Source organism: Eptesicus fuscus, chromosome 9 (assembly GCF_027574615.1).
Source record: "Eptesicus fuscus isolate TK198812 chromosome 9, DD_ASM_mEF_20220401, whole genome shotgun sequence".
Lineage (NCBI taxonomy): Eukaryota > Metazoa > Chordata > Mammalia > Chiroptera > Vespertilionidae > Eptesicus > Eptesicus fuscus.
The window spans coordinates 31,273,912-31,299,428 of record NC_072481.1 but is presented as its reverse complement, the minus strand read 5'-3'; the positions used below and the strand labels follow the sequence as shown (position 1 = coordinate 31,299,428).

The 25,517-nt window shown below is 52.2% G+C and overlaps 1 protein-coding gene and 1 pseudogene across 2 annotated transcripts in view; one reads left to right on the top strand and one right to left on the bottom strand.

Moving 5' to 3' along the window:
• Positions 1 to 1,578: 1,578 nt before the first annotated feature.
• Positions 1,579 to 1,669, bottom strand: LOC129150406 (U6 spliceosomal RNA; annotated as a pseudogene).
• Positions 1,670 to 4,166: 2,497 nt separating this feature from the next.
• MROH7 (maestro heat like repeat family member 7) overlaps positions 4,167 to 25,517 on the top strand; it is a 39,774-nt gene continuing 18,423 nt past the window's right edge. The window contains exons 1-12 of one of the 2 annotated variants that reach the window (XM_028142082.2): positions 4,167 to 4,181; positions 7,749 to 7,783; positions 8,417 to 9,718; positions 14,887 to 14,960; positions 17,611 to 17,694; positions 18,618 to 18,697; positions 18,980 to 19,109; positions 20,816 to 20,911; positions 21,648 to 21,752; positions 21,966 to 22,101; positions 24,620 to 24,732; positions 25,042 to 25,224. In XM_028142082.2, coding sequence (XP_027997883.2) covers positions 8,491 to 9,718; positions 14,887 to 14,960; positions 17,611 to 17,694; positions 18,618 to 18,697; positions 18,980 to 19,109; positions 20,816 to 20,911; positions 21,648 to 21,752; positions 21,966 to 22,101; positions 24,620 to 24,732; positions 25,042 to 25,224 — 2,229 coding nt within the window. In that variant the 5' untranslated portion in view covers positions 4,167 to 4,181; positions 7,749 to 7,783; positions 8,417 to 8,490. Of the gene's footprint in view, positions 4,182 to 4,219; positions 4,365 to 7,748; positions 7,784 to 8,416; positions 9,719 to 14,886; positions 14,961 to 17,610; positions 17,695 to 18,617; positions 18,698 to 18,979; positions 19,110 to 20,815; positions 20,912 to 21,647; positions 21,753 to 21,965; positions 22,102 to 24,619; positions 24,733 to 25,041; positions 25,225 to 25,517 lie in introns of those variants that run through there. The other variant, XM_008139272.3, reaches the window with a different exon arrangement.

The following is a 25,517-nucleotide window of genomic DNA, read 5'->3' as shown; positions in this document are numbered from 1 at the left end:
GGGAGCAGAGGTGCTCACTGACTAGTCTCTGGCCTTCTCGGCGGCTGGTGCTGTGTGCTCCAGCCTTGTTGGTGCGGGGACCTACAAGCTGCTTGAGATCTGGGCGTGAAGAAAAGCCAGACTTGGCAGGGACCCTTCTCCTGCGTGGAGGCCGGAGCCCTGGCTATGGCTGTTGGGCAGAGCTGGTTCTTTTTAAAAAAAATATTTTTATTGATTTCAGAGAGGAAGGAGAGGAAGAGGGAGAGAGAGAAACATCAATGTGAGAGAGACACATCAATTGGTTGTCTCCTGCACTTACCCTGGCTCCCAACCAGGGCCTGGGATTGAACCTGCAACCCAGGTTTGTGACCTTGACAGGGACTCAACCATGTGACTTCATTGCTCTGGTCGGTGCTCCAATCACTGAGCCACACTGGCCAGGGCCCCAGTGACGTTTTCCTATCTAGTCATAGGTAATCTTAATTAGCTTAGTTATTGCTCATCCTTATCATGGAATCTAGGTTTCCCTTCTGAGTCTCCCGGCCCGCCCTCATTCCCTTCCTGCTCCACCTTTACCAGTGCCGGGTGCGGGGAGGCAGGGTGGAGGAGGAGGGAGGTAAGGCACCCCAGGCAGTGTCCTAGCTTTTGACTTTGGGCCAGTCCTTGCCCTCTGTGGGTCTGTTACCTCCTCACAGACTCCCTGGTTGGGAAGCTCTTTGCCCTCACCACACTATGCATGGGACTCCACCTCAGGTACCTGCACCCCAAACCCTCATGTTCCAGAGACCCAGGCAAACAGAGGCATAAAGTCAGTGGGGCTTTTGTGGAGAGGCTTGGGCACAGGCCAAGGAATTCTGTCTTCATTTGAGTGAAGTCATTTCCTGGCAGTGGTGGAGGATCTGGAGATAGATCCTTCTTTGGAAGTGTAACCAGTGATGTTGGTGGTGAAAATGCACCTCGGTTCTTTTTAAAAATATATATATTTTTATTGACTTCAGAGAGGAAGGGAGAGGGAGATAGAGATAGAAACATCAGTGATGAGAGGGAATCATTGATCAGCTGCCTCCTGAACACCCCCTCCTGGGGATCGAGCCTGCCACCCAGGGATGTGCCCTTGACCGGAATTGAACCCGGGACCCTTCAGTCTGCAGGCCGACGCTCTATCCACTGAGCTAAACCAGCTAGGGTCTCGGTTCTTTTTAAAAAAAATATATTTTTATTGACTTCAGAGAGGAAGGGAGAGTAAGAGGGAGAGAGAGATAGACACATCAATTGGTTGCCTCCTGCAGGCACCCTGACTGGGGCCCGGGGTTTGAACCTGCAACCAATGGAGCTTGGTTCGTGAGTTCTACAAAGAAAGATTCAGAGCCAGGAACTCAAATGATAATAAAGAGTTTATTTAGAAAGTTACAGAGGTAGAAGGGAGCCACAGAAGAAATGGACTCAGGAAACAAGTTACAGAAGCAAAAGAAGGACCCTTGAAGCTAGGAGAGGGGAAGAAAAAGGCAACGCGCCTGAGGGCAAGAAGAGGGGGCCCAGAAGGTGCAGGTGTGTCCTGGGGGGAGAGCGTGCTGGGCCCTTCCTCTTGAGGTTTTTTTTTTAAGTATGGAAAACTTTACAAATTTGTGTGTCATCCTTGCTAATCTCTGTATCGTTCCAGTTTTAGTATATGTGCTGCTGAAGTGAGAACTTCTTGAGGGTTTTCAAGCTGGGAGTTGCCCTAGCTCCGTGGTCGGCAAACTGCGGCTTGCGAGCCACATGCGGCTCTTTGGCCCCCTTGAGTGTGGCTCTTCCACAAAATACCACGGCCTGGGCAAGTCTCTTTTGAAGAAGTGGCATTAGAAGAAGTTTAAGTTTAAAAAATTTGGCTCTCAAAAGAAATTTCAATCGTTGTGCTGTTGATATTTGGCTCTGTTGACTAATGAGTTTGCCGACCACTGCCCTAGCTGGTTTGGCTTAGTGGATAGAGCGTAGGCCTACGGACTGAAGGGTCCCGTGTTCGATTCTGGTCAAGGGCACATGCCCGGGTTGTGGGCTTGATCCCCAGTAGGGGGTGTACAGGAGGTAGCTAATCAATGATTCTTATCATTGATGTTTCTATTTCTCTCTTTCTCTCCCTTCCTCTCTGAAATCTATTATATCCTATATAATAAAAGGCTAATATGCCAATAGACCAAATGGTGGAGCAACTGAACAACCGGTCACTATGATGTGCACTGACCATCAGGGGGTGTGTGCAGAACATGGCGGGCGTTGGCTGTGGCAGGATGGTGGAGCAGGTGAGCTGGGGTGCCAGACCAAGGTGGGGCGCTGGTCACTGTCATTGGGGCAAGCCTCTGGTGGTTACTGAAAATTCTTTGCTCCTGTGCACTGCAGTCCCACCCAGCGCTCGCACCTGCTGCCTGAACCGGCCCTGCTCGTACCCGCTGCCAGCGCCAATGCCGCCGCTCGCACCCACTTCCAGTGCTGGCCCTGCTCACACCTGCTGCCAGTGCCCGGCGCCAGTACCGATCACTTGGCACCATCAATGGGTGTGAGCGGTGGCTGCTGGCCCTGATTGCTCCTGAGGGCTTCTCCACCTCCCCCTGCTCCTGAGGGGCGATCAGGGCAGCAGCCGCTGCTTGCACCTGCTGCTGGCGCTGACCCCAATTGCTCCAGCGGAGCTGGCGCCGTCAGTGCATGGGAGCAGAGGGGCGGCAGCGGGAGCGGGGCTGCTGGCAGACAGGGGACTGGGACCACAGCAGGAGGGGCCGGGCGGGGGCACGGAGGATGGGCCAAGACCTTACAGCCTTGTGGCCCACAGTTCCTTTCAAGGTGCACGCATTTGTGCACTGGGACCCTAGTCTCTATATATAAAAGCCTAAGTGACCTGCCCACCGGCTGACCGTCCGGTAGCTATGATGCACACTGACCACCAGGGGGCAGATGCTCAATGCAGGAGAAGAAACCACAGGCATGGAAACATGAAGCAGACTGATGAATCTCAGAGGGAAGGGGGGAGAGGGGAGGGCGGGAAGAGATTAACCAAAGATCTTAGATGTATACTAGAGGCCTGATGCATGGATTCATGCACCAGTGGGGTTCCTCTGGTTTGCGGGGATCGGGCCGAAATCAGCAGTCTGACATCCCAGAGGGGTCCCCGATTGTGAGAGGGTGCAGGCCAGGCTGAGGGATCCCCCTGGTGCACTAATCCGTGCACCAGGCCTCAGTCTACATATATATAAAAGGCTAATATGCTAAGTGTCCGACCATCTGACCGGTCGCTATGACGCACACTGACCACCAGGGGGAAGACGCTCAACGCTGGAGCTGCCAAGCTGCAGTGACTTGGCAGCAGTGGTTTTCAGGTGATGCACCCTGAAAACAGAGAGGAGGGAGCCCGATTCCTCGAGGGGCTGCACGATTCCACCTTCAGCCGTGGGTTATGTTGTTGCTGGGGCACTGTTGGCCCCGAATCTGGTTTACTGCACACTTGCATTTGCATTCCACACCCTGTATGACAGCAACTTTGCACAGTGCCCTCTCGAACTCTGGGACCCCTCGGGGGAAGTTGGAGAGCTGGTTTTGGCCTGATCCCCACAGGCCAGGCCGAGGGACCCCACCTGCCAGAGAGATCCCACTTACTCTGCAGAAGCATTTTGAGCAATGGTGTCACCCCAGGTGTGGCTGGAGGTTGGCTGTGGGACAGAACTGGGTGAGACAGTCGGGCCACCTTCTAATTAATTCCCTTTCAATGTGCACGAATCCGTGCACCAGGTCACTAGTACTTATATAATAGAGGAGATCTTAGGGGCTGATCTCAATAGAATATTCATCAGCTTTATGCTGATGGGGCAAAATGAGATTTATTCCCTTGTCCTTGGGTGTGGTTGGCAGAAATGGCACTAATTGGATATCTGCTATCTATCTCCCTGAGTACTTTAAGCTATTTATCCTCTGGTTGGGAGGAGAGGTGTAAACCATTTACTCTTAAGTGTCCTTGGTTAGGAAAGATAGGATTTTGTGATTTACTAGATGGCTGTAAACCGCTTGGCCCTTTAACTATGTCTGTTTCCCTCTTCCACTTGCCTGGCTCACCAGCCTGTCTCAGAAGAACACCTAACTGCTTCTCCCTCCAGTGCCGGGGCCCTATTGGCTGGGAACTCCTGAGTCCTGGTGACCTCACAAAGACTGTAACACCGGCCTGGGCTCGGGGAGCCTAGGTAAGCTGCGAGGTGGCTCTGGGAGAGTCCCCGGGGTGGGGGCCTTCACAGTCCAAGGGTTACCACCTAGACCCCACCCCCTGGGTAGACCTCTCTCCCTCTGGCTGTAATTCCACAGTTAGAACTTCATACCTTTGGCTTACAGCTACATTTTCTGTTACCATGTGGATGCCCCAGGTGGAGGTAACACATTGAACTTTCCATCAGCAGCTCAAGGCTCATGGAGACAGTTTAGACTTTCAAGTTCTGAGAGCGTGGCGGGTGGGAATTGGGGGCAGGTGAAGGAGAAGAGAGCGGGAAGACCAGGAAGGGAGTATCATAGACTGGGGGAAAGAAGGCAGATGACCCGGAAGCACCATACATAGTTACCGCAATATTATTAACTACCTTCCTTATGCTTTACTTTACATCCCGTGACTATTTTGTAACTACCAGTTCGTGTTGAATGAAATTTTAAAGGAAGATCTTTGTGGCTCAATTTGGGACCATTGTTGAGAGGGGAGAGGGCAATTCCAAAACCAGCTCCGAGGCAATGGGGGCTTCACTGGGGTCTGATAGAGAGACATGGGAAGATTAGATCTATCTATCTGTCATCTATCATCTATCTGTCATCATCTATCTATCTATCATTTATCATCTGTCTATCTATCTATCTGTCTATCTATCTATCTATCTATCAACTATCTGTCTATCTATCTATCTGTCTATCTATCTATCATCTATCATCTATCTATTTATCTATCTATCTATCATCTATCATCTATTTATCATTTATCACCTTTCTTTTCCTTTCTTTTTTTCTTTCTTTCTTTCTTCCTTCCTTCCTTCCTTCCTTCCTTTCTTCCTTCCTTCCTTTTTACATGGGAAGATATTTAGGAGCTTTTCAGGAGCCAGAATGAGCAGAGCTTGGCTAAATTGAAAGCAGCAAGTGAGGGGGAGAGCTGTCAAGGATGATACTGTTTTTGGCTTGGATAGTGGTGCCAGTTTCTTTCAATGGAAGAGAATAGAAGGATCCAATTTGGGGAAAGATGGCACGTTCTGGTTTGGATCGTCTAGATGTGAGGTGTCCTAATGCCAGATGTATGTGTGCACTGGCATGCGTGTGTGTACACATACTCACATGAGTGCCTAACATTCTGGGCCCATACATCTCATAATCATGTTCTCAGCGAGGAACTGGAAGACCCACTGAGAGTGCCTCCTCCTGAGGGCACCAGCAAGGGCTGGCAGGGCTCACTGAGGTGGGGAAGACACGATGGGAATCAGTCAATGATTCTCCAGTCGTGGACAGGACTAGCTGTTTTATGGCCGTCCTCTGCCCTCCCTGTTTGCAGCTCCGGCTTTGGAGCAAAGGCCGAAAGGTAGCATGTGGCTGTCAAGATAGTAGTGAGTTCCTTTAGCTCCCCTGGATGGGCCCACCTAAGTGCCTCAAGAAACATCACTCTTCAATGCACAATGGCCTTAAAAAAATCTTTTAAAATGTTTTTATTGATTTTTAGAGAGAGAAAGGGAGAGGGTGAGAGAGATAGAAACATCAATGAGAGAGAAACATCATCCATCAGCTGCCTCCTGCACGCCCCCTACTGGAGATTGAACCAGAAACCCTGGCCTGTGCCCTGACCAGGAATCGAACTAGTGACCTTTTGGTGCAGGGGACCATGCTCAACCAACTGAACCACACTGGTTGGGCCTTTTTAATTGATGAGAGAGAGAGAGAGAGAGAGGAGAGAGAGAGAGAGAGAGATCAATCGATTATGGTTGCCTCCTGAACCTGCCACCTTCTGGTACACAGGACGACACTCCAACCAGCTGAGCCACACCTCTCAGGGCACGCAATGGCCCTTTAATGGAGGGCAAATGTGGGCTGCCTCAGTAATTGTCAGGCAGCTCTGAAGTCATTGCAGGATGGAGGAGGGTTGCAGGAATAGGAGAAAGTGTGTGTGTGTGCGGGGGGAGATCTGCTCTTTTCTCATGGAAGAGGGAGAGTCAGCCAGGGCTGAGACCTGCAGTTTTCTGCCCAGTGACCTGGTATTGTGCATCTGCTGAGTCAGAGGGGTACAGGTCACTCTCTTCCACAGCCCGCACCAGCGAGGCTTTCCAACACCTTACTCACTGCTTCAGGCTGGCTCTGACTCCTATTTTTTCTAGGTTGAAAATGCCTCTCTTTAATAACCATGGTGGGTGTGGGTGTGTGTATACACAGGTGGAAGGGGAGATCAAGGGAAGATCCAGGGCTTTTTGGAGCCTAAAGTTTTTTTTTTTTTTTATAATTTTGAGGCTCCTCTTTAAGTTAAAGAAGACAAAATTGTGAACGCAAAATTAAGTACAGTTGCTTTGTAAAGGGACTGCAAGCAAGGAGCCCTGGCATTTTAAACCGAATTAGCTTCAGGGTAAAATTGCTTCCGGAGCCGATGGTGAGTGAGCCTTTCCCGCTTCCGAGGCAGGATGCAAGGCTGTGCGAGAGGTGCTTGCTGGGAATGGAGGCAGCTCCCACTGTGCTCTGCCTCACTTTCCCCACTGCACAACCGCTTCCTCCTCTCTGCCCCAGTGCCTGGCAGGGAGGAACAGAGCACAGCAACCATTTATAGAAGGCCTCCGGTGGGCTGTGTGCAAAGGCCCCAGGTAGCAGGCTTTCTGCTCCTATTAGAGACAGGGAAGAGGGGGTCAGAGGGGGAAAAGTCTCTTACTACCCAAGTTCGCTAATATTAGTAAGAGGATGAGTTGGGATTTGAACCTGGGACAGCATGACTCCAAATCTAAGGCCTTTCCAAAGTCAAGTTATAAAGATGCACAGCAAAGTTTGTGGATCAAATGATTTAGTAAGTGAGTGCATGAATTAATAAATGAATAAGTGATCAAATCAGCTAGGGAAAGAATGGGTGGGCGAATGGAGAAGAGATAAAAAGATGAAACAACAAGCTTATTTATTAAACATTCACTGTGTGCCAGACTCTTAGGGATCTTATTGTCTAGTGGGGGACCAGATCCCGTGTGCCGAGAAGGGGGAAGTGGACCAGATGCCTTGGGAACTCACAAGTGGACCTCACTTGTCTGGGGGGCCTGGAAGGCTTTTACCATTTGAGCTGAAATCTGAGGTGGTGAAGCTGTGGGTGCCAGCCAGGGAAGGAGGCTGGAGAAAGGGGTGCCCAATGTTAGAAGGCCCAGACTTAACCCAGGAGCCTGACTCCTTGGAAAAACTAAAGGAGTTGAGGGATGGTGGAAAGGAGTGGGGCAGGGAGCATGGATGGGCAAGAAGGGTGAAAAGGCAGTTGGGGCCAGACACAGAATGGCCTTTTGCTAAGGATTGAGGATGCTGTCCTGAAGACAATGGGAAGCGATGGGGGGTAGGCAGACGGGTGGCATAAACAGACGGTTTTGGCTGCCCTGAGGGTCATTCGGGTGGGTGACCCTCCTCTCCTTGACCGCCACTTCAAGTGTATAATGCAGCAATAAAGTCTAACTTCTGGGACTCTCTGTGTGTGTCTGCCTGCCCTGTAGGCTTTGCTCAGTAAGTACTGAAAAAGCTACTCTTCACCTGACTTGACCTCCTTCTGTGTCTCCTCCCAGGGGCCCACTCCTGCCTAAGAACACCATGCATGCAGGTGAGCTGTGGTCTCGGGGAGGGGCTGGAGTGGCGGGGAAGGGGGGTGATTAGGGAGGTGGCCCAGCAGTCAGCCTGCTGGCCTGAGGCAAGGCTGTGCTTTTGACGATGATCTCAGGGTCTCTTCTCTGTAGCCTGCCCCACTTGGAACAGGCACACTTTTAGGGGGCGTGGGCAGCTCTGCCAAGGCTGCTTTGGGGACCTCGGGCCACAGCCATTTGCAGAGTAGTTTTAGCAAGTTGGGGGTCGGCTGGAAGTAGTGTGGCCAATAAGGCGGCTCCTCCTCCCCTTTTTCTACCCTCAGGCGGGAGAGTTCCTCCTCTGTCTGTATTTGTGGACTTCCGACCGTGTACTTGGCACAGTGCTAGGTGCTGGGGGTGCCCCAGGGACTAAGATTTGCACAGTTCTTGCCCGCGTGGAGTTCATGTCTGGCAGGGGCTAGACCACTAATTGAGTCATTGGAATAAAGTGCATTGAATACTTTGTCGTGTAGGATGGGGCTGGGCAGGTGGGCTGGGCATGGACATGGAGAACCTTGTAAGTGACACAGGGGCCTCATTTTAAAGAGAGTGGGGGTCCTTGGGAAGATTGTAACAGGAGAGGCCTGGCTGAATTCGCCTTCTCTCCTTCTCAGGAACACTGCAGGGAGCCCAACAGTCAGCTGTCGGAGAGAAGGGGGCAGTGGCATTGACAGACGTCTAGAAAGGCATGGCTCTGAGTCAGAGGGCTAGTCTGGTCCTCTGTGAAGACCCAAAGAAGACACCCAGCTTCAACTCCACTGGGGCCCCCGGTTTAGGCTCTGGCACCATCCCCGGGCCAAACTCAGACACAGACCTCGTTCCTGCCTTGAATCCACCCCCGAGTCCTGGCTTGGCTCTTGTTCCAGACCTTCATCCAATCCTGAGTCCTGTCTCCGAGGAGGCCCCTGGCCTCGTGTCTGAGAACACCCCCAGACCTGATGAGAGCGGGGCCGTGGCTCCAGCCGCCCTCCAGACCACCACTTCCCCCTCCGGTGAGGCCCTGGGCCTGGAGCTGAATCACATCTCGAGGCCTGACTCACAGGAGGCCCTACTACGTCCAGCCTCGCAGCTCGTTCTGAGCCCTGACTCTGCCGAGGCCCAGGGTCCGAGCTCGGACAACCACTCTGGGCTGAATCCTGAGGAGGCCCTCCAGCCCCACTCAAGCAAGTCTTTTGAGTTGGGTCAGAATAACTCCAATCCTTCCAGGTCTGAATCAGACCCATTTTTAAGGACCTTTTCAAGGGAAGCCCTCGTGCTGGGCCACTGCCTCTCCCGGCCATGCTCCAAAGCGCTCCTTATCCCAGCCTCAGGCTCCTTGGAGTCCCACTCCAATCACCGGCTCAGCGTGGGCTCCAGAACTGTCTCCAAGCTGGACCTGAAAGGGGCTCCCGGTTCCTGTGGGAACCTAAGCCCCAGCACCAACGAGACCATCGCTTTGGTCTCTCAGGACATCGCTGGGTCTGTTTCAAAAGGAGCCTTTGGTGCCGCCTGGAGCACGAGTTCCAAGGCAAACATCAACGTGGCTTTAAATAGCAATTCCAGGTCTGATTTGAACATGACCGTCACCCAGGCCTCCTGCTTGACCCTGATTCCTGGCTTCCAGGATGATACCAGCCTGCACTCCAGCACCCTCAGACCCAACTCGGCCCTTTCTCCAGCCTCGTGCATGACCCTGATCATGGGCTCCAAGGAGACCCTGAGCCTGAGCTCGAGCCTCATCTTTAGCGACACGTCCACCCTGACCCTGAGCAGCCAGCAGGATGATTCCGAGGACAACACCATCCACACCGTGCCCCTGGAGGAAAGCCAGAGCTGGAGCGAGATGGCCAACGCCGAGATGAGCCGGTTCCCGCTGGTGTTCCCCACCTGCAACACCGCAGACAAGGGCACTGCAGCCTTCCACAGCGCCTCTGAGCGTGAGTGTGGCCAGGGCGACAGCCCGAGAGAGGGCACTGTCCCGGGAGAACCTTGTATTCAGACTTGCGGGGCGGGGAGGGGGGAGAGATAGAGGAAGGGGACAGCATTCAGTGGGTAACATGCAACATATTCATTATGCCCAGGAGACCCGGTACTCAGCCTCCGCTTGCTGGGTGACTTGGGACAGGCTACTCAATCTTGCTGAACTCTAGTTCCCTTAACTTTAATAATCTCCATAGGATAGTACTTTCATTATGTCCAAATTACAAGTCGACTAACTTTACCTTCCTTTCCAAATGTATGCCTCTTTCTTTCTTGATAAATTTCAGACCAGGCTGTTCGGGTCAGCATTTTTTTTTTTTTTTTTGCTTTTCTTTGTTCAGGTCAACATTTGACCAGTGGAGCAGGCAGGCTCAGCTCATCTCTATTGAGTTTTGAGGTTCCTCCCTGAGCAAAGCCTTGGGGTTCTACCTGGAACCTGCGCCCACTCTGACATGCTGGTGTTCTGTAAATTAATCTCCTGACAGTTTTTGATGTTGTAAAGGTTTTCTCTCATTTATTTATATCAAATATTTTTGTTTGTTCATGGACAAATACCATATTGCAATGAAAAAAAATTACCATGGCTTTGTAAATATGTATTCATATCTGGTAGGGTAAGAATGCCTCTTAAAAGTTCTCAAAACTATTCTGAGGACAACAGCACCCAAACCGTGCCCTGGAGTCTGTTAGTAAGCCCTCATTCTTCCATATACATTTTAGAATATTTTTGTCTAGGTCTAGGTCCTCAAAAAATCTTGCTGTCATTTTTATTGGAATGCTATTAATTTATCTATTAAAGTTTTCCTTTATATAGGATACTAGAGGCCCTGTGCACACAATTCATGCACTGAGGGGGGTTCCCTCAGCCCAGTCTGTACCCTCTCACAGTCTGGGAGCCCTTGGGGGATGTCCCACTGATGGCTTAGGCTCGCTCCCTCCAACTGAGCCTCAACCTGCAGTCGGACATCCTTAGCACTGCCACGGAGCCAGGAGAGGCTCCTGCCACTGCCACTGTGCTCGCCAGCTGTGAGCCTGGCTTTTGGCTGAGCGGCACTTCCCCTGTGGGAGTGCATTGATCACCAGGGGACAGCTCCTGCGTTGAGTGTCTGCCCCCTTTTGGTCAGTGCATGTCATAGTGATTGGTCATTCCACAGTTTGGTCAATTTACATATTCGCCTTTTATTATATAGGATATCCTTTACTAGAATTAACAAAAATTATCTATCAAAATCTATTGCTGTTTTGTTTTGTGTTGTTAATCCTCACTCAAGGATATTTTTCCCATTTTTAGAGAGAGTGGAAAGGAGGGAAGGAGGGAGAGGGAGAGAGACAAAGGAAAAAGAGAGAGAGAGAGAGAGAGAGAGAGAGAGAGAGAGAGAGAGAGAGAGAAACATCGATGTAAGACACATCAATTGGTTACTTCCCGCACTCGCTCCTACCAGTGTGGGGTTGGAGCCTGCAACCCAGGTATGTGCCTTTGACCAGAAATCAAACTTGAGACCCTTTAGTGCATGGGCTGATGCTCTAACCTCTGAACCACACTGGCCAGGGCCTATTGCACTTTTTAATAGGTTAATTCCTAGGTATTTTATAGTTGTTATTGCTATTATAAATCATATCTTATTTTCTAATACAATTCTTATTTTGTACTGATGATGCTAATGATGTAGAGCAGTGGTTGGCAAACTGTGGCTCGCGAGCCACATGCAGCTCTTTGGTCCCTTGAGTGTGGCTCTTCCACAAAATACCACGTGCGGGCGCACACATACAGTGCGATTGAAACTTCATGGCCCATGCGCAGAAGTCGGTTTTTGGCCTGGGCGTCTATTTTGAAGAAGTGGTTCTAACGCCCAGCCACACTCAAGGGGCCAAAGAGCCGCATGTGGCTCGTGAGCCGCGGTTTGCTGACCACTGATGTAGAGGAATTTTGTTTTTGCATGTTGAACTTTAAAAAAACCCAGCTGGAGATATAATTTACATACCATAAAATTTACCCACTTGAAGTGTACAATTTAATGTTATTAAAGTATACACAGAATTGTACAACCATCACCATAATCAATTTTAGAACATTTTCATCACCCCCAAAAGAAACCCCAAACCTTTTAGGTATCACCCCCAACCCATGCCCCCCAGCTCTGGGAACCTACTATTCTACTCTCTGTCTGTATAGATTTCTCTGCTTGACATCTATACTAATAATACTAATAAAAGGGTAATATGCTAATTAGACTGGGAGACCTTCCAGGAGACCTTTCAGATGTCCTTCCAGACAAAGCCATGGTGGCGGGGCTGAGGCAGAGGCAGTTAGGGGCGATCAGGGCTGGAGGGGAGGGCAGTTGGGGGTGATCAGGTTGGCAGGGGGGGCAGTTGGGGGTGAGCAGGCCAGCAAGGGGGGCAGTTGGGGGTGAGAAGGCCAGTGGGGGGGGTAGTTTGGGGCGAGCAGGCTGGCAGGCAGAGTGGTTAGGGGCGATCAAGCAGGCAGGCAGGTAAGTGTTCCCAGATTGGAGAGGGTGCAGGCTGGCCTGAGGGACACCTCCCCCCTCCCCTGTGCATGAATTTCATGCACCAGGCCACTAGTTTTATATAAATATGTGGTCCTTTGTGATTGGAACACTTTAACCCTGTTTTATCCTGCCTTCCAATTTATATGCCATCCTAGTGATGCATATTCATTCTTTCTTAACCCTATAAATATTAATTTGTGGAGTTAATGTTCTTTTTTTTTTTTTGGAGTTATTGTTCTCATATTAACCCCAATATGAGCCTCTTTCTTTTCCATCATTGCTTATTGCATCTCAGACCTTCCCTCTGGCATTGGTTTCCTTTTGCCTGAAGTATGTCCTTTAGCCTTTCCTTTAGTGATTCTGCTGGTGCCGAACTTGGTCATTTGTGTCTGAAAAATGCCTCTAGTTCTCTTTCATCCTTTTTAAAAAATCTAAAACAATAAAAACTTTCAGAAAAGTTGAAAGCACCATATAAAACTTTTTGTGAATGATTGGATAAGTTGCCAAATGATCCCCATCACCCCCTGAATTTTAGTTTTTATTTCTTACAAAAGAAGGACAAAAGTGGTCCCAGATTGGAGAGGGTGAAATCATGAAATTAGTATTCATATCCTGCTCTCATTCATCCCCAGACCCCACTCCGATGTCACTGACTGTCTCAGGAATGTTTTTCTGGAAAAAGAGACCCCAGATCCAAATCCCTCATTGGCCTTTTTGTCTCGTCTGTTTTGTGTCCTCAGTCCTTAGCCTTTTCTTGACTTTCTTGTCCTTTTTTTTTTGAACATGAGGCATCAGGCCAAGGGGGCAGCTGCTGATCCGAGCTCAAGGCCTGAAGAGGAGTCACCCATCACTCCCTTTTGTCACTTCAGGAGGCCTCATTCCGCACCCCCCCCCCCCCAAACCTGAGAAAGTCCCAGAGGCTTGGTTAGCAGCCTTGTTGATGGTTTCCTGGCTAGATTGGGTCACTGGCCCATGGTTGCATCCTGGGCAACCCCTTCTACTCGCTGCTTCAGGCCCGGCAAGCCCTTGCTGGCCTTGGCTGCGGGGCCTTCGAGGTCGCCAAGGGGAGCCGGGGCGATGGTGATCTCCCGACCTGCATCTTCTTGCTACATTTGCAGATTACGGGCCAGCTATTTTGTAAGTTGTGCCTTAGTTTGGGTTTGTCTGATGTTTCCTCATGATCACGTCCCTGCCATGCACCCCTGGCAGGAAAAGCGCAGGAGTGATGCCAGCTCTCTCTCATTGCCTGCTGTCTGGTGGTGTGTGCTTTTGACTTGTTCATTACTGATGATGTTCATGTCAATCACTTGAGTGAGAGGGTGGCTGCCAAGGTTCTCCACCGTAAAGTCACTGTTTACCCCTTTGTCGTAAATATTATGTGGGGAGCTACGCTGAAATGATGTAAATATCCCCATCAGACTTTCATTTGACTCATTTACTTATTTATATCAATGTAGAGTCTTGGTTTCCTAGTTTACTCAATGGACTATATCATCTGTGGCTGCATTATTTATTGTGATACTCAAGCTTCCCCCAATTTGGCCAGTGGACTCCCTTCCAGCAAGCTTTTGTGTCCCTGTGACAGCTCCCTTGTTCCATGAGCTCTCTTCCTTATTTCCGGTACAAGACGTCTCTTCCTTGGCTTCTGGCTGGTCTTATACTTTCTCTGCCCAAGGCCTAGAGTCAGCCATTTCTCCAAGGAGCCTTGTCCCTTTTAGTGGAGAATGGTACTCTTGGTGCTAGCTGTTTTCACTGCTTTGGGGGTATCTCTGCGTTTCCCTAGTGGCTCCATCTTCCAGCAGCCTCTGGTAGCCAAGATGGCCCTGAAGTTCCAGGCTCATCAGAAGGAGAGAGATGCACTCTCTTAAATAAAGAGCTCTGTTGCCCTGCTCACCCAGGAGCCCATCCTTGGACAAACCACTGTGGCTGAGGGCACGGGACTCTATTGGCCACGCTTGGGTTGCACACCCACCCCTATGTGAAGAGGGGTGATGGGTGGGGCTTGAAGAATTCCGCTTCACCTAGCTTCATGGAATGGGTAACCCACAGGGAAGGCAGGAAGTCTGTCCCCAAGAGAAAGAGGAGGAAATCTGGGGCTGACAAAACAGCAGGTATCATTTTAATTATAAAATGTGATAACGGTTGAAAAGAGAGAGTACGATGACACACAAGAGGATCACACTGGGTCCCCTGTTAGCCTGAAGGTTAAGGGAAGTCTCTTTGAGAAGCGACAAGCAAGCTTAGACGTGAAGGGCGGGCACGAGACCTGGGTGAGGGGCGTGGCAGCAGATTGGCCCAGGCAGAGGAAGATGCCTGCACAAAGGCCCTGGGGAGGAAGCGTGTCTGGGCCTGGAAGCCTGTGGCCAGAGCATGGTGAGTGAGGGGAGAGCAGAGGGGCAGGGCCCAGATAGGGAGGGAGGCTGACCTGGCAGGGCCTTGACAAGGATGCTCAGTGAAATGAGGTGCCACCGACGGGTTTTAGGGAAGGGATCTCAGTCTGGCTGCTGGGGGAGTTGGGATCGGAGAAGCCCAGTTGGGGAGGAGAGATGGGACTATGGCACCCTAGGTATACTGTATCTTTCTACCCCCTTCTCTTCTATTGAAACTATGACATGCAGGAGCCTTCCATGAAGAGACCTCATGCCTGGTGAACGTACCAGGGAAGAGAGAGGATGGCAACAAAACGACTCTGGTATGCTTCCTGCCCAACCAGCAGTGGACTTCCTGGGATGCCCCTTCCCTCCCCAGGCCCCACTCTCCAGCCCCAGCCCCGACATTCCCCGTTTCTCCCCCGGCTCCTCTTTTCTCCACGGTGCTCATCACCATCTGACGCACAGTGTGCTTTGCTTCTCCATCTTCTTTCTTGTTAGTCTCTCCCACTATAACGTTCCCCCCTGTGAACCGGGGATTTCTGTCTGTCTTCTTCACATGTGTTTTCCCAGGGCACTGCCTGGCGCACCATAGGTGCTCAGTAGGATTTCTAAGCAACTGAATGAATTGTGAGAGGGTCTCTAAAGGAGATAGAAAGGCCGGACACAGGCCGGACCTAGGTCTTGGCCATGCAGCAGGCCTCGGGAGGCCAGAGAAAGCCAGTGTCTGCAGCACTTGGTGAGGGCCAGTGGGGCAGACTGGACAGGCTGGTGGACATGAGTATGACACACAGAGTGTGGGCAAGACTGGTTGATGGACAGTTGGGAGGTTGGGGATCCATCCAGGCCAGGACTCCCAGGAGGGAGGCCTGCCCCCATACAGCTTCGAGGCCAGCTCCCGTCTCTGAGGCAATGCAGGGTGAGGGTGGGGGTGGGGAGGTGGTGACAGGACTAAGAAGAGGTCTTGCATTTGGGGAGCATCTGTCCTTATCCCAGGATACTCTTCCAGTTGTCCTCCTTGCTCTGGCCACACTACCTTTTTCTGTTTCTCACCCATGCCAAGCCCATTCTTACCTTAGGGCCTTTGCATTTGTTGTTACTTCTGCCAGGAAGGTTCTTCTACCTACAAGATAGGCATAATAAAGCCGAAGTGAGCTCTATCTATCTATTTATCTATCTAAAAGCCTAACCAACAGTCCAACCAGCTGACTGTCCGACTGGTAGCTATGACGTGCACTGACCACCATGGGGCAGATGCTCAACACAGGAGCTGCCGAGCTGCAGTGACTTGGCAGCTGTGTTTCTCGGGTGACGCACCTGGAACCAGAGAGGAGAGAGCCCGATTCCAGGGTGCATCACCCAAGAACTGCCCTCTTGCAATCTGGGACCTCTCAGGGGATGTCAGAGAGCTGGTTTCAGCCCAATCCCCACAGGCCAGTCCAAGGGACCCCACCGGTGCACAAATCTGTGCATCAGGCCTCTAGTATTACATAATGTATGCACAGCCCTGAGCACAGTCCCTGCACAGAAAGGGTTTATTACTGCAACCACTCAACACATTTAACTGAGTCCCTACTATGTACTAGGCACTGTTTCAGACACCAGAGACTCAATAGTGAAGTGACATTCTAGTTTGGGGAGACAAGGTAGACCCTCCTTCTAGTTCTGCAAATGGCTATCTCTTTCTTGTCATTCAGGACTCGGCTCAAATATTATCTCCTCTGAGAGGCCTTCCCTGACCGTTCATTCTGAATGAGCCATCTCTCTCCCATCACTTTTGCAGTTGAAGTTATCAACCTCTGTAAAACAAACCACCCCAAAACTTAGTGGTTTAAAAGTTCACTCTGGCAGCTGGAGAAGTAAGGATGGAAAGGGCCCAATTTCTCATGATTCTAAAATTTGACTGGGCTTAGCAGGCGGTTCTTCTGTCCTGCATGGTGTAGACTGAGATCACTGGGTGTGGGGGGGGGGGCATCCAAAATGACCCCATATTCCAGTGTCTCTCTCCACGTGGTGTCATCATTCCATGGCAGCTGGGTTCCAGAGGGGAAGAGTTGCCGGTTCCTTTAAGGATTAGGCCAGGAACTGCACAGCATCACCTCCATAGCATTCTGTTGGTCCAAACAAGTGGTGAGATGAACCCAGATTCAAGGGCCATCTGTCCTGTTGGTAGGCGTGGGAAAGAACTTGTGGGATCTTTAACCTACCACACTGTCCACCTGATTACTTTGTTTTGCTTTCTTTATTATATGAAGTTATTTTATTTCATGTTTCCTTTCTTCTGCTTTAAGATAAGGAGAATGAATAGTTTAACTGGCATTGGTTCATGTATCCCCTCTCTCAGGTAGCAGAATACCTTCATCTGACTAGGACTTGCCCTTAAGTAGGTAGATAGCAGAGGCCCTTAAGAGGTCTTACTGCCCCTGTGTGGCTCAGTTGGTTGAGCATCATCTAATGCAACGAGTTCCTGGTCAGGGCACATGCCCGGGTTGCAGGCTCCAGTAGGGGGCATGCAGGAGGCAGTTGATGAATGTTTCTCTCTCACAGAGGTTTCTCTCTCTCTCTGAAATAAATAAAAGCATGTTTTATAAAAAGAGGTATTACTCATGGTGAGATTTCAGCTTGAGATATTGGGACCCTTTCTGTCCCCCCAGCTGCGACCTCTGCTCCCTTAGGTGACTGGTAAGGGGGGGGGAGAGTTTAGCAGTTCCTCATATCTGTCCTCCCCCAAATGCTGTCCTTCAAGGATTATCCACACCCTCCTGCTGTCACCTTCTCAAACCTCACCCTGCCCCCCAGCGGTTCCCCCTGTGGTGTCTCATTTCCCTGGAGTGAAGCTGGGGGCTGGCAGCTGGGAGGAGCGGCTGGCATGCCTGCAGGTGGCGGGCGGCTGATGCAGGTGTGGGGACAGCCCCTGGAAGCCGGGTTCAGTGTGGCTCTCACCCTGTGGCTTTGCCCTCTGCTGCCCCCGAGGTTGAGAATGCTGTCGCCCTCCAGAAGAGCCAGGATGTGCCGGAAGGTGAAGGAGAGAAGAAGACCATGATGAAGAAGATGATGGTGTGGGAGCCGCATCCGATCTGTGGCATTGGGGTGGGGAGGGAGCGGAAGTCCCGAGTCCACCCGCCGATGAGATGGGGGCTGAGGTGGTGAGAGGACAGATGAGGAGGCAGGAACTTGGACTTGAGTCCCAGCTGCACCTCTCGCTGCCCTCTGCCTGTCTAGAGGGAGCTCAGGCAAGTCATTCCCCTCCTCTGAGCCTCCCTCTTCTCATCCTGATCACACCCGAGTCACTGCTTGTTGGGAGGACACAGGCCAATGCTTAGTTCCCTGGAAACATTATATGCCCGGGAGCAGTGATTATTTAATGCCAGCAATTCCTCCTGGTGGGGAGGGAATTTCCTTGTCGTTTTGCAAAATGCAATCACTTCTCAGTTATCCACAGAATGGACGGGGTGGGGATAACCACGGAGGTTTCCAAAATTGCATTTAGCTTTGGGCCCCTTAAAGAGAGAAGACATCCTTGCACTTAGAAACCTTCGTTTAACTAGCATCAATTGCGCACCTACTGTGTGCAGGTACTAGGTCAAAAGTGAGACGTCATTAGACCATCTCCAAAGGAATTCAACTGGATTTCTTTCAGGAGCCCTTCGCTGTGTTTTTGCTTTGGGCCAGTCCATGATTTAAATATACCTCCCCACCATGAGGCTTCGGAAACAGTTCTTGCTGAGCCCCCATGCTTGTGGCTAAGTGGATTTCTGGGTGCAGCTGGTTAGAGCGCGGGTGTTTTTGGTGGCATTGAACTGCGCGCGCAGGGCAGTGAGCAGGCTCCCCTCACGGGAGGCCTATGGGAGTGGAGGCGGGGAGTTCTGCCCAGGCGAGGGGCTCTGCCACCCGCTCCCCGGTAAGGAGGGTGGCCGCGGCCCTGTGGTCTGCAGCGGCCTGCCACCCCCTCATCGGCCCAACTGTGGTCCCCGGTCCAGAGGCAGATCCAGGAGGAGCCGCTGGATTCCCTCTCCAGCTCCATCCGCCAGCAGGCCATGGAGACCCTGACGCAGCTGAGGTGTCCACACCCCCTTCCCAACCCCCATGCCCTTCTTCCCATGGGCTCTGCCTCTCTCTTTTGGGGCCTCTCTGCTGTGCCCCAACCCCACTCCCATGTCTTCTTCTCTCCCCTTGCCCAGTCCCTCCTCCCCACCTCATCTCACCCTTTGTGGGTCTGAATCTCAGGGCCACCCCTACACCTCCATCATCCCAGCCCTGCCTTCCCAGCCCCAGCCTCCGGCCACAGGGTCCCCCCCTCCCCGCCCCCACTCCACGCCTTTGCTCTCTGTCTCTTCACCAGCCACACCCAGCCGGCCCTGGGTGTCCGGGAGCGGTCCGAGCTGGTGAACACGTGCGTGCGGAGTGTGTTCTCGCTGCCCTCGGTGCAGGCCATGCAGGAGAAGGATGAGGCCAAGGCTGAGAGCATCCAGGTGAGCAGGGCCCTCCCACCAGGTCCTGGGCTGCCCAGGGCCCTCGGAGTGAGGCACGTTCCAGGTGATGAGGATGTCCACCTTCTGCTCAAGCGGCGGGGCCTTGGGCAGTTTGCTGACCCTCTCTCGGCCTGAGAGGGATGTTTGGTGAATGAATGAATCTTTGGAATAGGGATCAACCCCTCCTCTGGAGTGTTCGGTCCACTTCTGGGCCCGGCCCCGCCCTGCCCTATGAGAGGGATGTGGGCAGACGCTGGCCTGGCCAGAGGAGGCGGCCAGGGTTGAGAGGAGGAGGGCTGAGGACTGGGCCACGATGAAGAAAGACTGGGCGGAGGCCCGGAGAAGGAGAACCTCCAGGAGCTCATTCCCACGAGCTCTTTACGCCTCTGCAGGGCTGTCCTAGGAGGCGTGGGCAGAGGTGACCCTCAGGGTAGGACGTAGGGTCAGTGGGGGAAGTGAAGGGAAAGGCGTTTCAGCTCAGGGTAAGGCACATTCCTTCATCCTTTCGTCCATCTAATATTAACCGAGGGCCTACTCCTGAAGTTCAGGGTGGAGTTTCAGTAGGGGCAAGGGCAGGGGGGAGATAGACATGATCAGGGAATCTTACAATTAATGCAAAATTACAGTACCAGCAAATGTTGCAAGCAAAAAGTACTTGGTGCTATAAGAGTCCAGAATGGGGGAACCTGGCCTAGATGGGGGTCCGGGGTCATGGTGCTGGAGCTGAGGTTAAAGAAGAGCTAATTAGACAAAGGGAATGGGGCTGGCACACCAGGCAGAGGCCTGAGGACAGAGAGAACATGGTGTCTGCAAGGGTGACACTGAGGCAGTGTGGCTGGAGCCCGGAGGGCCAGGCTAGAGTGCGGGGAAGCAAGGCAAGAGAGCTGTGGGAGCCAGACCAGGTGGCAGTAGGAGGGCTCTGGGTTTAAGGGGGGCGGGGGAGAAGAGAGCAGTCCCCTTGTAGTACCAGCCCCAGCCAGCAGAGGTCAGCACTGCACAGTGATAGGCTGCAGATGAGAGGGAAGGAGGAGGAAGTTGGCGAGTGAGGTTTGCTTGGTGGTTGCGTTGTAACCATGAACAATGACAACATGAGAGACAGTCACGGTGACTTGGCAGGACAAGGGAAGACAGGGGAGAGAGGGCCTTCCCAGCATGGCTCGAATCCACTGCTCAGCCTTGTGCATGTATAATGCACACGCACTTACTAAAACCATTCCAGGGCTGTGGTGCGGCTGACAGAGGAGGCGCCTGGGCAGGGTAGAGATGGCCCCTGAAGAGGGCGACTTGGAAAATCTACTTAGGTCTAGGGATAGCAATGAAAAGAAGGATCAGAGACAATGATAAAGTTTATCTAGCTCTTACAGCTCTAGAGCATTTTTCCACCCACTCCTCATCTGTTGCTTACCTGGCCTATAGTAGATTCTCAGTAAATGTTGGGTTTCTGCTTTCTCCCCCTTTAAGGTAAGAAGTGGATGGATAATAATGATCAATTTGTTGATAAGGAAACTATAACCCATGGAGGGGAAGGAATGTGTGCAATATCATACATCAAGTTAGTCTCAGAGGAGGGACCAGAGAGCAGCTTTCCTGGCCCTCCCCCACCAACACACACACACACACACACACAGGGGTTGCCCGGGGCTGGGGTCTGCATGTTGTCATTGTTCAGTGGCCTCCCAGTGGCTTGGTCCCCCTCCTGTCCACAGATACTCTACCGCCAGACCGTGGATGCCCTGCAGACACTGCTCAACGCTCTCTTTGTTGAGGACCCCACTCCTGCTGGGCTGAAGAGCATTTTGGAGGTGTGGGGACCGGGAAGAGAGGAAGGGAAGGGTGGGGGAGGAAGCAGAAATGGCTCAGGAAGGGGGGGGGGCGGGGGGAAGGGGGGCGGGGTGTGTGGTGCTAGATCCAGAAGGAGTGATTTGACTTCCGGATGTCATCTTGTGCCCATGTTCTGCCTCCCTGTCTTTTACAGCCCATCCCAGACTCCTGCCCCTCCACCCTCTCCCCGTCTCTCATACTCCTGCTGCAGCCGCCCCCATACCTTTGCTGCCTCTATTATTGCCCCTGTCTTTCTCTTTCATCCTCATGACTCTCCATCTTTCATCTCTCTCCTCATTGGTCTTCCAGCCTCATTCTCAGCTTCTGAACCCATGAGTCCGTAAGCTTTAAGAAGAGGAGAAGAACTGTGGGGAGTGGTCTTTTTCTTTTTTTTTAATCCTCACTTGAGGCTATTTTTCCATTGATTTTTAGAGAGAGTGGAAGAGAGAGGGAAAGAGAGAGAGAACTATCAATGTGAGAGAAACCCATCAATTGGTTGCTTCCTGAATGTGCCCCAACCAGGGCCTGGGCCGGGAAGGAGTCTGCAACCGCAGTATGTGCCCTTGACCGGAATCGAACCTGGGACCCTTTGGTCCTCAGGCCAATGCTCTATCCACTGAGGCTAGGGCGGGAGTGGTCTTTCTGCCCTCCCCAGAAGCTGGTCAATGGAGGCTGGCAGCCGGCCTGTAGCTCTGGGTCTTGCCCTTGTCCTCACAGCCCCTGGGGCCCTGGATGAACTCCGGAAAGGCCCATGAACGAGCACGCGCTGTGAACAGCAATGTCTCTTTGTTGAACCATACGCTTCTCACCCTGCCTTTCTTTGTGAGTGTCCCCTGGGAGGCGGGGGGGCCCCTTCTGGGGAGAGTCTTCCCAGCTCTGAGGGTGCCTGTGCATCTGTCCAGAGATTCCCAGGTGACCCTTACCACCCTCAGAGGGCTCTGCTCTCGGGGACAGGTATTCCAGCTCCGTTCACCATTTGCTGTATAGCATTATTGAACCTATCAGACTCAGTCCCTAAGATTACAACGCAAACAGATGTCTTCGGGATTCCCTGCGCTGGGGCTTCTGCTGGGGAGACTCATCCTTCGCATCGGGGATCCTGAGGAGGACATTGGCCGGGAGGCTTTGGATGGCATCGCCATCCTCTACACCATCCTGGAGCTCCAGAAACGTAAGCCTGGAGCACCTCCGAAGCCAGGCTTCTGCGCAGGCACCTGGCCAGGGACTCGCCTGGAGCTTTAGCTACGAGGCACTGGTGGGAGATCGTGGAGACCAGCAAAGGGTCTGATGGGGTCTGCAGAGGCACAAACACAGGCCCCACAGGACCAGGGGACAAAGGCGACAAACAAACCTATTTTGATTTAAGCATTCCTTCTATCTCGGCTTTTCCTCATCCTCCCAAGTTTAATTGGTGACTCGTTTTCACGTTCCCATGGAACCATATATACCCAGGCATGATAGCCCTAATATCTTGTTTCCTGGTCTGTCTTTCCCACTAGACTATATCCCCATTTGAGGGCAGGGCAAGGCTGTGTCTGGTTCACCACTGAATCCCCAAGGGCCGGCACATGGTGGGTGCTTAGTGACTATTTATTGAACGAACAGAAAACAGACTCTATCTTAGAATTGGGAGTGGTTCAAACCTGTTGGTGGAGAACATCCCTGGATTCAGCTTCAGGGAGCTAGAGATGCGGTGTGGGCTGGCACAGGTGCCCCGATGGCACAGTATCACCTGTTCCTGGCATCCTTCTTTTCGCCATAGTCCCAACATTGCCCCAAACCAAGGGACCTGGGCATATGGTTTAAACTTCCCTGGCTCCGGAGGCGGAGTAACCTAGGTACAAGATCAGCTCTAGCCCTTCCTAGCTGTGTGACCGTAGGCAAGTACTTCTCTCGTCTAGGCCTAGGTTTCCTCATCCGTAAAAAAGGGTGCAATAGGATATAATGCACAAGATTTTTGAGAGCTCAAACAAGATCATATATGTAGGAGACCAGCTCAGTGCCACACACAGACATTTGTCAAATAGTTTTGTTTTCCCCACGCCTACAAGGATGATCAGTTTCAGCCTTTTGGGATCTGTCTGGCGTCCTTGCTTTTCTTGACCTCTAGCATTTGGGACAAAGATTTGGCACCTGGGCGATGTCCCCTGCTGCCCAGGAACCACTCAGACCTCCTGAGTGATGGGTGAAAGTGGTCTAAGTCATGTTCACCATCAGCCTTAGGGGCAGGAATAGCATAGACCAAGTTAGTACACATGGCTAGAGTTAGCAAATGAAAGGGTAGGACACCCACTTAGCTGTGAGTTTCAGATAAACAATGAATAATTTGATTGAATATATATTTGAGATACACTTTCACTAAAAATTATTTGTTTACCTGAAATTCACATTTAACTGGGTATCCTGTATTTTATCTGGCAACCTGAGGCCAAACCCACTCTGTTAGATTCTCCAGGAGCCAAGTGGTTTGTCCAGGCCCCTCCCCCCTGTAGGAAGCAGCCAAGCTAGGATATGAACCTGCGTGTGCCTGATTCTAGGTCTCAAGCTCCTTCCCTTTACATACAACCCACACACTTGGTCCATGTGGCCACTCCACCCTGACGGACCTTTCTTATGCCCATGTCTTGCCTATGCTGGGGGATCCAGGTAGGACCCAGGCCAGGCCACAGTAAGGGCTCAGAACATGCACCGGAAGTGTGTTTCCTTCAATAGAAAAAACAGAGCCATCGTGTGCCAGAGACTATTCTAGGCCCTGGGACACAGCAGTGAAGACAAATATAAAATTAATGAATTAAAGAATCCTCCCTGTTGAGCTTGCCTCCTTGTTGTCAGGAGACAATAAAATAAAAAAGTAGTGCATATAGTAAGTTAGATGATGATAAATCCTAAAGAAAAAAGGGCAGAAAAGAGGGGGTTGGGAATGCCAGGGGTAGGGCGATTGCCAATTAAAAGAGGTATTGCCACACACCCACCAGAATGGCAAAAATGAAACATACAGGCAATACACATGCTGGTGAGACGCGAAGCCACTGGAACGCTCGTGCACTGCGGGTGGGAGCACATGGTCCCCGCCGTGGAGAACTGTCAGTGTCCCCTCACGTTGAACCTATGCCTGCCCCAACACATAGCAATTTCTCTCCTAGCCACCCACCTAACAAATGTGTACGTTTATTCACCAAAAGGCATGGACTAGGCATACTGGAATGTTCATAGCAGCACGATGCATGATAGCTGGAAACAACCCAAAGGTCCCTCAGAACCGGAACAGATACATACATTGTAGTAGATTCATACCATGGGAACCATGCAGCACTGAGATGAATGAGGCAATGCTGCTTGCCGTGGTGCCAATGAATCTCGCCCATGATGTCGTGAAAGGCAGACATCAAGGGTAACATATGAGGCCATTCATACAAGTCCAACAGCAAGGATGTCCACTCTGTGGGTGAAGGCAGAACCGTGGCTCCCGGGTGCCGAGGGGAGAGCGGACCGGAAAGGGCACAAGAGGGGCTTCTGGGTGCTGATCGGGTTCTGTTTCTCGGGCTAGGCCCAGTTCCATGGCCAGGTTGAGCATCTGAAAATGCATTAAGTTGGGTGCCTATGATGTATGCACTGCCTCCATGTATGTTCAACACAACGTTTTAAAGGCGTGGTGGTCGGGCCTCACTGAGAAGGCCCTCTTCTTGCAGGGACCAGAGATAAGAGGGAGACCAACAAGAAGGAACTGTATGAGAGCAACAAGCGGTTCCTGGGGCCCTACAACCCTGCCAGCCCGTGCCAGAACATTCTGCGTGTCATCGCGGTACTGCTGGCTGGCCTCTGCTGGGCCTTCCCGGGGATGCGGGAGAAGGGCCGCGCCCATGCCCGATGCCTTCCCCACCCCTCCCATCTTTCCAGGTTCAAGTCCCCTTTCCAGGAAGCCTGCCCCGACCACGTGGGCCACGCTGAGTGCCCGTGACCCCTCTGGCCTGAGCCACAGCCTATGGGTCACGTCGCCCCTGTTTTGCGGCTCCTCCCTGCTGACCTCGGCCTGTCTGGCGCATTTATGCAGCTGGGTACAGCTCATTCGGGGCTGTCCACGTGCGCCTGCATCTCTGCGCCTCTGTTTCAGGAGTTCGGAGACTTCCTGGGGCCCCAGCAGGTCAAGGACCTGCTGCTAGCCGCCCTGGAAGGGCTGACCGGCGGCTCGGAGGCGGAGGCCCGGGGCAGAGACTCGGGGGAGATGATGCAGCTGGCCTCGGAGGTGACGCTCAGCTCAGTGCTGGAGTGGTACCGGCACAGGGCGCTGGAGGTGGTAAGGCCCTGGGAGCAGGGGCTGGGCGGGGAGACCCCACAGGGCCCGCTCATCCCTCAGGCAGAGAGGGCTGGTGGTGGCTGAGTTCTAGGTGCTCCCAACTTGGGGCGAGAAAAACCTCACCCATGCGGTGTGGGGTGGAGGTGGGCAGTGAAGACAAAGCGGCTCACTTTCAGGGAAGGAGCAGGCATCTGCCCTCCCCATTTCTCTCTGTGTGCCCCTCTCCCCTGTCACTCCTCTCCTCCTCCCTCTCCCTGCCCCCACGCCTCCCTTTGCTTCCCACGGGCCTCCCC